Source organism: Anabrus simplex, chromosome 2 (assembly GCF_040414725.1).
Source record: "Anabrus simplex isolate iqAnaSimp1 chromosome 2, ASM4041472v1, whole genome shotgun sequence".
Taxonomy (NCBI): Eukaryota; Metazoa; Arthropoda; class Insecta; order Orthoptera; family Tettigoniidae; genus Anabrus; species Anabrus simplex.
Genome location: NC_090266.1, coordinates 726,138,592 through 726,151,247, shown reverse-complemented (window position 1 = coordinate 726,151,247; position 12,656 = coordinate 726,138,592). Strand labels below are relative to the sequence as shown.

Genomic DNA, 12,656 nt, shown 5'->3' with positions numbered 1-12,656 from the left:
CATGAGACTATATTCTTCTGAAAAACGTGCCTGGAAGTGGATCAGGCAGACACAGGGGCCTGTGAAAAAAAGTGATACATGTGCCTGGATGGCAGACAACATGACAGTTGAGTGCTTGTCAAAAGATCAGATGATCCTATTCCTTGGTGGTCAGTCAAGGGACCCTCACTCATCCACTGGTCACAAGACACACACATTAATAGCATGGCCAAAAGAGCATAGGTCAGAGACGATTTGTCAAATCACACAGCCTCGCGCATTCCAATATTACGCGCTCCCTCGAACACCAATAACTGGACAAAATCTCTTCAAGTGAATCACAGGGGCATGTTGAGAAGCTGACAAAATTTCTACAACCAGAAGCAGTTATCCATTACATATGAGTAGACTCTGCGAGCCTTTACATAGGCCAGCAGCATGTTCATAGCCTCTGATGCCAAGAACGTTCCATTAATTACATCACTACACTAATAATTTGACTACCTCCTTGATATGTAACAGCCTGACAAGATTTGCAGCACAACAACAATTCCTTCTAAGAACATGATTTTTATTTTTTATTTTTTTGTTGATGAGTGTAATTAGAGATCAGACAATAACAGATAAAGGAAGCACATTAACAAAATTAATCTAGCAAGACAACAATAAATTGCGTACAACATATTCTACCTACCTATAATAGTACACAGATTTCATATTTCATATAGAGGAAGGGAACAAGGAAGTGTCAAATCAAATCAGAGAGAGAGAGAGATAAAATTTTATGTTTCAGTTACCTTTCCTCTGTTCCACAACAAAATCTGATGATATGTTTTCCTTCTTAGGTGTACAGGTCACAAGTAGTGCATCCTTTCTTTTGTTTACTTTGTTATCTGTCCTATGTTTGAATTTCTCAATGTAACCATCCAGCTTCTCAAGAAAATCCGGATTTTGTTCTATGTCACTCTCAGTTTCTGCCTCATTGACTGTGTCATAACTGCTAGTTTGTCTTCCAAGATCCACAGACTTTTCTGTGTTTATATCAGATTCTGTCAATTCATCTGAAATGTAACAGCAAAAATTATAGCTGATGTACTCGCATCAAACAGCATTGGAGGATTTCACTTTCAAAAGATCATGCACTTTACAATAACAGCAAATTTAGCATAAGAGAATTAAAGTAAACTAAATCCTCCAAAAGATCATGCAATTTACAATTACAGCAAACTAAGCATAAGAAAGTTACAGTAAACTAGCAGATATCTTGGATTCAGAAGGTCAAATGGACTGTATCGCGATTGACCTGTCTAAGACATTTGATAGGGTAGATCAGGGTAGACTACTGGAAAAAAAAAATGAGTGCAATTGGACTAGACAAAAAACAGTGACTGAATGGGTGGCTATATTTCTAGAAAATAGAACTCAGAGAATTAGTGTAAGCAAAGCTTTATCTGACCCTCTAATAATTAAGAAGGGAATTCCTCCAGGCAGTATTATTGGACCTTTATATTTTCTTATATATATTAATGATATGAGTAAAGAAGTAGAATCAGGCGTAAGGCTTTTTGCGGATGATGTTATTCTGTACAGAGTAATAAATAAGTTACAAGATTGTGAGCAACTGCAAAACGACCTCGATAATGTTGTGAGATGGATAGTATGCAACAGAATGATGATAAACGGGGTTAAAAGTCAGGTAGTGAGTTTCACAAATAGGAAAAGTCCTCCCCGTTTTAATTACTGCATTGATAAGGAGAAAGTTCCTTATGGGAATCAATGTAAGTACCTAGGTGTTAATATAAGGAAAGATCTTCATTGGGGTATTCACATAAATGGGATTGTAAATAAAGGGTACAGATCTCTACTGTCACGACTGCGTGTCGCAACACGCCCCCTTTCATGTCTCGGTGCCGAGCGAAACAACTAGAGCGAGTCTTGAATCCACGACCTCCAAGATTAAGGATATTGAGTATTGATCTAGAGTTTATATGACCATGTAACAGTGGCAAGAAATCATAGTGCTTCAAATGTTTGAGCATAAGTTTTCACACAAGTTTTACTTGAGGCAAGCTGGTGCAACGCAAGTTGGTGCCTGTGTAATGTTGTGAAATAGTCGTCAACACAACGTCAGTGTAAAACGGAAAAAATAGAAGGTTCTGTAAGTGTTTCTAGAAGGAAGTATTGCGTAGAATTTCTGACGCAGTAAGAAGCAAGTCGCTCGAGTAAATTCCATGACACTCCCCATCAGTCAGTGGGAGGAACATGTGAACCTATCAGACTTAAAAATGAGAGACTTCTGGAGAAGTAGAGGGTTAAAGCTTCGTGAAACTTAGAACGTAAGATACAGGGAATGATACCTCGACGAATCGGGGAGAATCTGTCCAACTACCGTGGAAGCAGAGTGTGTGTGGCTGTGTGCCACAAAGGGAGAATCCGTTGAACCACTGAGCGAGCAACGTGTGTGTGGCTGTGAGCCATAACAGTGCAGAATTTTCAGGTTATGTGTGTGGCATTAAGCCATGTAATGAGTAGTATGTGGCCGCAAGCTACTGAGAGAAACAGTTCAGGTATTTTAAAGGCTTTTGCGAGGCAGTGAGGGAATCACTGTGTACAGCATAGATAGCAGGTTGCTATATAAAGACTCTTAGCTGCAACGACTAAGTTACTTGTTGTAGCTGTGAGCCTAAAGACTGGGAAAGAACATTGAACTGTTTACTAGGAAGGCCATGTAATATAGTGTGCCTATCCTATCAGTAAACTTAACCTTGTAGTCAGAACTGTCGGGAGAAGAGCTATTCTGATTGACAACGGAATTTGTGGGTGTTGTGTTCGAGCCCTGGAGATACACATCCACTTTAACCTAACATCGCATCGCATGATACACCAGCACAGAGAAGAAGTCAAGAAAGAAGAAGGACGCTGATGGAAGAAGGAGTATTCAATCACAAGCTAAGTAATTACCAAGTTTTGCAGGGTTTGATCTTATTGTATTATAATGTGTAAATGAACTGGATAGTCAAGGACTTTGAGGGAGACTATCTAACCAAGAGCTATAATTGTACTTGTTACAAAGATTTCAAGATTCATAATTGTACATTTGAAAATATACAGTGTGTGCCTATTTAAGATAATACAGGTGAAGAGAATTGTGCGTGAGTGGAAAGTTTTTCTTGTTATTGTTTAGTAATAGCTCCCGAAAGAAAAACCTGAGCCCGGTCCCTAGCCTGCCGAATCCTTACGATCACGACAGGTGGACTTGAAATTCGTGGTGTGCAGAAGTGGGGTAGAGTGTATTTGCATTCAGCAATATTTTGTTTTACACATTTGCGATCACCGAAGAATATTACGCTGTGATCTGCTTTTTTAAGCTGATTTATAATTATTTGGAGTTATGTTATAGGGCAACAAACTGTAATCGAGAAACACCTTACTGACGGGGAGAAGGAAGGAGAGTTTCAGCATCACTCTGCAGCATTGTACAATCAGAGCAGCAGATAGATAGTTCCAGAGTCCAATGGTCAACAGTAGGGTGAGTTGAACAGTTCATTATGGATGGCTCTACTAGTCCACCACTCAGTAATATTGAAGAGCATGCTGAAGTAGTGCATGAAGGTCTTTATTTATCTGTAACAGAGGCTCTTAAATTAATAGGCACAGAATTTGATGTGATGCAACCTGAAAGATTACGCGTGTTGTGAGAAAATGTAGAAACTGCTTTAGGGCTGGTTACGCCAAATAACTATGATTTATTCTACAAATTGATTTTAACTAAAATCACTAAGGAATCCCGTAGCAAGCTATTAGTGCAACTTGACGTATGTACTTGGAAAGAGATAAAAGATGCCTTAGAAGAGTATTATAGTGAGAAAAGGACCGTAGATTTTTATGCTTGTCAATTGAGGAGCTAGATGCAATAACAGCGTAAGTCTACTTACGCTGTTATTGCATGAATACTGTTTTCAGATTCCCTGGTCCCTTCACTACAACCCAGTCCAGGTCTTAGTTCGCTAGGATGCCGCTAGAGGTCAGGAGCTCACTAAAACTGGTACCATGCGCTACGCTGTTATTGCATGATGCATGCTTCACGAGTGGCACATTCAGTTGCAGCCAGTTCTCTGGCTGGAGAAGATGTCACCGAGTGGAAGAGAAGGTTTCGTGGTGTCACATTTAATAAAAGACTGGGTATCAGCACTTTGATCTATGTTTCTAAGAATGCACTCTGCTAAAAGCAACAGATTCATGATACAGAAGTTTGTGTGACTTTATTACCATAATGATGTTGTATCAGAGCCATAGTCCTACACTCTTAACTATGTGCCATTTACCTTCTTAAAGAGGAATGATAGCTTTCTCAGTTTAATGATTTGAGGCTACATGATGTAAGAAAGTGTGGCGTAAAGCAGACAAAAGGGTTGATGTTATTTCACTAATGAAATACTTAAAAACTGAAAATGTTGAGTGGTATGTGAAAGTCATGTCTGTGTGTAATGATTCCCTAGAGTCTGCTAATGCAGCATGTGAAGATGAATCATCCTGATTTTGATCAGTGATGCATTTGAGTATTTCAAACAAGTAAGACACACAATGTCTAAATCCCAATTATATACTTTGTGATCTGTGTTTTGTTCCTTTTCTTTTCTTTTAGGTTTAGAGAATCATTTTGTAAATGAAAATAAGAATAAAAGTTGTTCAGAAAGGAATGTTACTAATGACCGTAACCTAATACCATAATTGGAGAAAGCACTAACAAAATTCTCTCGACCCAAAAAGAACAAAAAAGGTTAATGTTAAATAAAGAATAAACTTAATGGTTTTACTTTTCTTAATTCACAATTTTTTTTTATTTTTTTTTTTTGAATTTGTTCTTAATTTTAGTAAGTTTAGACATTTTGGAGAACTCAGGTGGGATAAACAGCCACTTTTGTTCCCTTATAGTGGGCGATCATGATTTCCTAACTCCCTGATCAATACTGGTGTATGGCAAAATATAATATTCCTGCTCTTCATGCAATAACAGCGTATAAAAGGAAATTTTAAATAACTCTGTCTTTCTTATTAGCTAACAGATCAATAAAATTCTTTGGGAAATACATTTCCTGGCTCTTTTAAATGTCCTTAAATGAAATTCAGGTTGATTCCTAATATTACTTTTAACTCAGAACATTTGTAAACTTCAAGCTTCTGTTTCTCAAAATAACGTAAGTCTACTTACGCTGTTATTGCATCCAACTCCTCAATTGTTTGCTGTTAGGCAAGGGGTAGGCGAAACGGTAGCCCACTGGGCGCATAGAATAGATCAGATGGGAACAGATTTAAGAAACACTGCAGTACACGGGGAAACGCCTGTAGCAAAGGAACATCAAGCACATTTAATCTGAAAACTCGTCAAGGCCAGTTTTGTGCAGGGTCTGCGCGATGAACGAATTCAAAGTTCATCAAAAGCTGAAATGCACAAACCCTTGAACAGGCGATAGACATTGTGCGAGAAGAGGAAACAGCTATAATGTCTAGGAGGGCTAAACAGCAAATGAGAGGCCAAGCTAGACCGGTCGAATTGGCTGGAATTCTACCGAAACAGAGCCCTCAGGTGCCGCAACCAGCGCACAGGTCTAGTAACCAGAAATTTTATGGAAGTATTAAAATGCGAGTAATCTGTTATAATTGTGACAAGGAAGGAGATATAGCACAAGACTGTAAGGCTTCGAAAGTTCGAGAAAAGAAGCCTCCCTTGCGTAGAAACTTCAACAGAGTAGGCCATATGCAGAAAGAGTGTAAAAATAAGCACCAAGAAAAAGGGAAAAGACGGGTTACACAAAGTTAAAGTTTGTGCTTAAATTCGCTGATATAATTGCAACAAAATTGGCCACAGAGTCTGAATGCTGGGGATGGCAAAGGTCGACAGGTAAAAGGAAGTGTTTTGCCTGCGGCCGTATGGGCCACCTGCAGCGTAATTGTTAGTTCAATAAGACAGAGTGTGTCTCTCGAAACAGACAAGGTAACTACACTAAAGAGAAAGGGGTGTCCTCCCAAACCTCTAAACGTACAGAAGAGCAGAAAGGGAGAAACGCTAGCGACAAGGGGTTAAACGAAAGAGGGACCGCCAGATTGGACCGAAGAAAGAGTCCCAAGAAATAGGACGCCCGTACAGGGAAAGTCACATACTCCACCCCATGAAAGGCCTATGAAAGGCAAAATGGATGTAAAAGTGAGAGTTTTCCGGAGAGCACTCAGTTAGCGAATAATTTGGAGCAGTCCCGAAGGGAACACGACCGGACTGGTTCCATCGAGGTCTGTATTAAGGGACGAAAAAGGCCCTATCATTTTCGTATGAATACAGGGGCTGATGTGAACCTCATACGAGAGTGGGCTGTGCAAAAAAGGAGAAATAAACTACAGTAAACCAATGATAGAATTGCATGGAGTGACTGGCCGAATTTCTCGTAAAAAAGGAAGTGTTAATTTGAAGACAGGAGACTCCTCTCCCAAATTTTATCTTGTAGGAGATGAGTTTTGATTGTCTGTCGAGGGTTTAATAGGGAGAGACCTATTACAGGAAAGTGTTATAAATTACCGTGACCGGTTATGAAGAGATTTTTGGAAGAACATTCTTGTTGGGTTGGAGTGTTCGAGAAGTGTATAGGATAACTGTATCTCAAATAAAATCCCAAACACTGTAGAAGGCAGAATAGAAATTGGTGTGCCAGGTCAGGAGAATTTCCTTCAATTTGTGTTGGATACTGGAAGCGAAGTATCTCTCATAAAACTACAGTTTGTGTCACCTGAATCAAAGGTTGTCAGGGAGACTGTCTCACAGTTAACGAGTGTAGATTCAGAAGGGATCAGACTCAGAGGGAGAGTAAAACGCTGATTTTTTACATAGTTGGTGAGGATGTACACCTTGTTTTTTCTAGTTGCTTTACGTCACACTGACACAGATAGGTCTTATAGCGACGATGGGTCAGGGAAGGGCTAGGAGTTGGACGGAAGCGGCCGTGGCCTTAATTAAGGTACAGCCCCAGCATTTGCCTGGTGTGAAAATGGGAAACCACGGAAAACCATTTTCAGGGCTGCCGACAGTGGGGTTCGAACCTACTATCTCCCGAATACTGGATACTGGCCGCACTTAAACGACTGCAGCTATCGAGCTCGGTAGGATGTACACCTTAACAGTGGTGGGATTATTGGGAGGAATATACTGAAAGAGAGCATAATAAACTTTAAGGAAGGCTATGCCACTGTAAAGGGAATCCAGTATTACACGATGGAAAATAGTGCTAGAGTGCATACGATCTGTCTCAAACCCAGGACAGAGACAATCATCGAAGTAAGAACAGACAAAGAAGAGGCAGAAGGTGTGATTGATAAGCAAGAAATTATGCCAGGGGTGTTCATATCAAGCTGTATAACGAAGGCTTGCAATCATAAGGCTTAGTTAGTATGTTAAACACGGGAGAGACTGGCGTTAAATCTGAGAGCCCGTTGTTTAGTATTCAACAATTTGAACCTGTTGAATCCTCTGAATGGGTACAGTCGAAAGAAATAAATCAGGTGGTTCAGGTGCTAAAGGATAGTGAAAAACCCTGAGAACAGAGGGTACTAGAACAATTAATGGGTACAGTCGAAATAAATAAATCAGGTGGTTCAGGTGCTAAAGGATAGTGAAAAACCCCGAGAACAGAGGGTACTAGAACAATTAAGAGTAGATAATTTAGCACCCAAGGATAAGGAGCAACTGTATGCTATATGTGCTGCATACAATGACGTATTTCATTTAGAGGGCGATAAGTTAACGTACACGGATTTATTGCAGCATGAAATTCGAATTAGGGAAGATCAGCCTCCAATTAACGTGAGGCTTTATAGGTTACCCGAACCTCGGAAGGAGGAGGTTCAAAAGCAAATAGACAAAATGCTGGAAGGGGAGATAATTACTCCTAGTACCTCAGCTTGCAACACTCCACTGTTGCTCATGCCGAAGCGAATGGATCCCTCAGGGAAACGGAAGTACCGTGTATGTACAGATTATAGAGCACTGAACTCTGTTTCTATAGGTTCCGCTTATCCAATTCCAATAATTTCAGAGTTGTTAGATGCACTACGGAAGGCCAGTTACTTTTCAATGATGGATTTAGCATCAGTCTACTATCAAGTATTACTGAGGCCCGAAGACTGTGAGAAGACAGCACTCTCCGCCTTAGGTAAGCATTACGAGTACTTACGAATGCCGATGGGTTTGAAAGATGCCCCTAGTACATTCGTGAGGTTCATGAATGTAGCAATGTCAGGGTTAATTGGTGTAAAATGCATGATTTATCTTGATGATATTTTAATATATGCCAATTCTATTGAGGAACACAATCAGAGACTTCGAGACGTGTTCCAGAGATTGAGGGAACATCGGCTGAAGTTGCAGCCAGATAAGTGCGAATTCCTTTGAAGGAAAGCAGCATTTCTAGGTCATGTTATCACTGCTAAAGGGGTACAGCCAGATGAGCGAAAGCTTGAGGCAGTGAGAAACTTTCCTAGGCCTACAACTACTAAACAGCTGAAAGGATTTTTAGGTTTGAGTGGGTATTATCGTAAGTTCATCCCAGGATATAGTAAGATAGCGAAACCTCTGTATGAACTTCTAAAGAAAAATGCCCCTTATGTGTGGCCAGATAAACAGGAGACAGCTTTCTGTACTCTGAAACAGAAGTTGACAAAGAAACCCATCTTACAGTACCCAGATTTTGAGAGACCATTTATCTTAACTACAGATTCCAGTGGCGAAGCCTTAGGAGCACTTCTCTCACAAGGTGAATTAGGCAAGGACTTGCCAATAGCATATGCTAGTAGAACATTAAACAAGGCAGAAAGAAATGATGCACTTACCGAGAAGGAATTACTTGCTATTGTCTGGAGCGTGAAGTATTTTAGACCATACCTATTTGGACCACACTTTACCATGGTCACAGATCATAAACCCTTAAAATAGATATTCAATGTACAGGACCCTACTTCCAGGTTAATGAAATTTAGATCAAACTAGCTGAGTACGATCTCACCATAGTATACAAGACCGGGAAAACTAATAAGAACGCAGATGCATTAAGTAGGATCCCCACCATGCCTGAGAAGGAAGTGAGAGTAATAGGATCTGAAGGGCAGGATTTCCACCAAGAGATAGGTAAGCAAGGGAAGGTTGATAGACGGAATGATCTCGAGGAAGCAAGAGCAGAGAGGTCAGGAAATGAAGATTTAGCTCAGGACTCTAATTCCGAGGACACGGAAGCAGAGGAAGCTGAGGCTGATGAGGACAAAGGCTCGCCTAATGTTGTGACGAAGGAGCTTTAAGAGGAGAAGTTAGCTACCTTGCAGGATGCGCATAATTCTCTTGTTGGTGGTCATCAGGGTATTACCAGAACTCTAGCGTGAATCAAAGATGTTTACCAGTGGCCGAACATAAAGAAGGAAGTAGAAGCTTTTGTACGCTCATGTCCTTCATGTCAAAAGAATAAAATTGTAGGTCCTGAAATTAAAGCGGCAATGGTTATTACCGACACACCTAGTACAGTATTCAAGACGGTGGCGTTAGACGCGATGGGCCCTCTTCCTGTAACCAAAAGAGAGCACAGATATACACTTACCTGTCAAGATCAGTTGTCAAAATATGTAATAACAAGTCCAATGGTTAATCAAGAAGCAAATACCATAGCAAGAACTTAAGTAATGAATGTGATTAGTATTTTTGGAATTCCGAGTGTTATTTGACTGATATGAGTAGTAACTTTATGAGTCAAACTTTTAAAAGATTTTGTAAAATTTTGAGGATAGAAAAAATTCATACGACAGCTTTCAGGATACAATCTAATGGAAGCATAGAACGTGTGCATAGAAGGCTCACTGAATATTTGAGACATTATGTATGTAAAGATCAGAATGATTGTAACGAAGGAGCTAACTTAAGAGGAGAAGTTAGCTATCTTGCAGGATGCGCATAATTCTCTTGTTGGTGGTCATCAGGGTATTACCAGAACTCTAGCGCGAATCAAAGATGTTTACCAGTGGCCGAACATGAAGAAGGAAGTAGAAGCTTTTGTACGCTCATGTCCTTCATATCAAAAGAATAAAATTGTAGGTCCTGAAATTAAAGCGCCAATGGTTATTACTGATACACCTAGCACAGTATTCAAGACGGTGGCGTTAGACTTATATGCCCTCTCCTTTACATCCTTACTACAACCCCTAAACACCCTCATAACCATGTGCAGAGATCTGTACCCTTTATTTATAATCCCATTTATGTGATTACCCCAATAAAGATCTTTCTTTATATTAACACCTAGATACTTACAATGATCCCCAAAAGGAACTTTCACCCCATCAACGCAGTAATTAAAACTGAGAGGACTTTTCCTATTTGTGAAACTCACAACCTGACTTTTAACCCCGTTTATCAACATACCATTGCCTGCTGTCCATCTCACAACATTTTCGAGGGCACGTTGCAATTGGTCACAATCTTGTAACTTATTTATTATTCTATAGAGAATAACATCATCCGCAAAAAGCCTTACCTCTCATTCTACACCTTTACTAATATCATTTATATATATAACAAAACATAAAGGACCGGGCGAGTTGGCCGTGCGCGTAGAGGCAAGCGGCTGTGAGCTCGCATCCGGGAGATAGTAGGTTCGGATCCCACTATCGGCAGCCCTGAAGATGGTTTTCTGTGGTTTCTTATTTTCACACCAGGCAAATGCTGGGGCTGTACCTTAATTAAGGCCACAGCCGCTTCCTTCCAACTCCTAGCCCTTTCCTATCCCATCGTCGCCATAAGACCTATCTGTGTCGGTGCGACGTAAAGCCAATAGCAAAAAAAAAAAAAACATAAAGGCCCGAAAATACAGCCTTGAGGAATTCTGCTCTTAATTATTACAAGGTCAGATAAAGCTTCACCTACTCTAATTCTCTGAGATCTATTTTCTAGAAATATAGCAACCCATTCAGTCACTCTTTTGTCTAGTCCAATTGCACTCATTTTTGCCAGTAGTCTCCCATGATCCACCCTATCAAATGTTTTAGACAGGTCAATCGTGATACAGTCCATTTGACCTCCTAAATCCAAGACATCTGCTATATCTTGCTGGAATCCTACAAGTTGAGCTTCAGTGGAATAACCTTTCCTAAAACCGAACTGCCTTCTATCGAACCAGTTATTAATTTCACAAACATGTCTAATATAATTGGAAAGAATGCCTTCCCAAAGCTTACATACAATGCATGTCAAACTTACTGGCCTGTAATTTTCAGCTTTATGTCTATCACCCTTTCCTTTATACACAGGGGCTACTACAGCAACTTTCCATTCATCTGGTATAGCTCCTCCGACCAAGCAATAATTAAATAAGTACTTCAGATATGGTACTATATCCCAACCCATTGTCTTTAGTATATCCCCAGAAATCTTATCAATTCCAGCCGCTTTTCTAGTTTTCAACTTTTGTATCTTATTGTAAATGTCATTGTTATCATATGTAAATTTTAATACTTCTTTAGCCTTAGTCTCCTCCTCTATCTGGACATTATCCTTGTAACCAACAATCTTTATATACTGCTGACTGAATACTTCTGCCTTTTGAAGATCCTCACATACACACTCCCCTTGTTCATTAATTATTCCTGGAATGTCCTTCTTGGAACCTGTTTCTGCCTTAAAATACCTATACATACCCCTCCATTTTTCACTAAAATTTGTATGACTGCCAATTATGCTTGCCATCATGTTATCCTTAGCTGCCTTCTTTGCTAGATTCAATTTTCTAGTAAGTTCCTTCAATTTCTCCTTACTTCCACAGCCATTTCTAACTCTATTTCTTTTCAGTTTGCACCTCCTTCTTAGTCTCTTGATTTCTCTATTATAATAAGGTCAGTCTTTACCATTCCTTACCTCCCTTAAAGGTACAAACCGCTGGCAGTTTCCAAGATCAGCTTGTACAAAATATATCTAGTACCTATTTGACGTAAGGCCTGGAAGCAGCAACACTTACTGGACCAACAAAGAGTCGTCTTCAGGCAACAGAAGGAAAGAGGCAAGTTGTACATTACTGTAATTGATTTAGAGAAAGCGTTCAATTCAAGGAATAGAAGGGCTGTCGTCCACAATTTGGGGCAGATCGTAGAATCAGCAAAAATTATAATAGCAATTTATAACATATATTCGGAATTTAAATGTACTGTCAAAATTTTCTTTTTTTTTTTTTCTTTTTTTTTTTTTTGCAAGTTGCTTTACGTCACACCGACACAGATAGGTCTTATAGCGACAATGGGACAGTAAAGAGCTAGGAGTGGAAAGGAAGTGGCCGTGGCCTTAATTAAGAAACAGCGCCAGCATTTGCCTGGTGTGAAAATGGGAAACCACGGAAAACCATCTTCAGGGCTGCCGACAGTGGGGTTCAAACCCACTATCTCCCACTGGCCGCACTTAAACGACAGCAGCTATCACTGTTAAAGTTAAAGATGGTGTAGTAGTAGGGGAGATAATTTCAAAATTGGGTCTTAAGCAAGGGTGTAAACTGTCTATTTTTATTGTTTATTAATGATATCTTCCAATCGAAAGGATCTGAGAAAGGAGCTTCTCCATGTCCTGAGAATCTAGATATTCCAGGCCTAATCTTCATAGACGATAGCAT

The 12,656-nt window shown here is 39.8% G+C and overlaps 1 protein-coding gene across 1 annotated transcript in view; it reads right to left on the bottom strand.

The window, feature by feature from the left end:
- cos (kinesin-like protein costa) overlaps positions 1 to 12,656 on the bottom strand; it is a 248,599-nt gene that overhangs the window by 218,470 nt on the left and 17,473 nt on the right. The window contains exon 5 of the mRNA XM_068225849.1: positions 777 to 1,040. Coding sequence (XP_068081950.1) covers positions 777 to 1,040 — 264 coding nt within the window. The remainder of the gene's footprint in view (positions 1 to 776; positions 1,041 to 12,656) is intronic.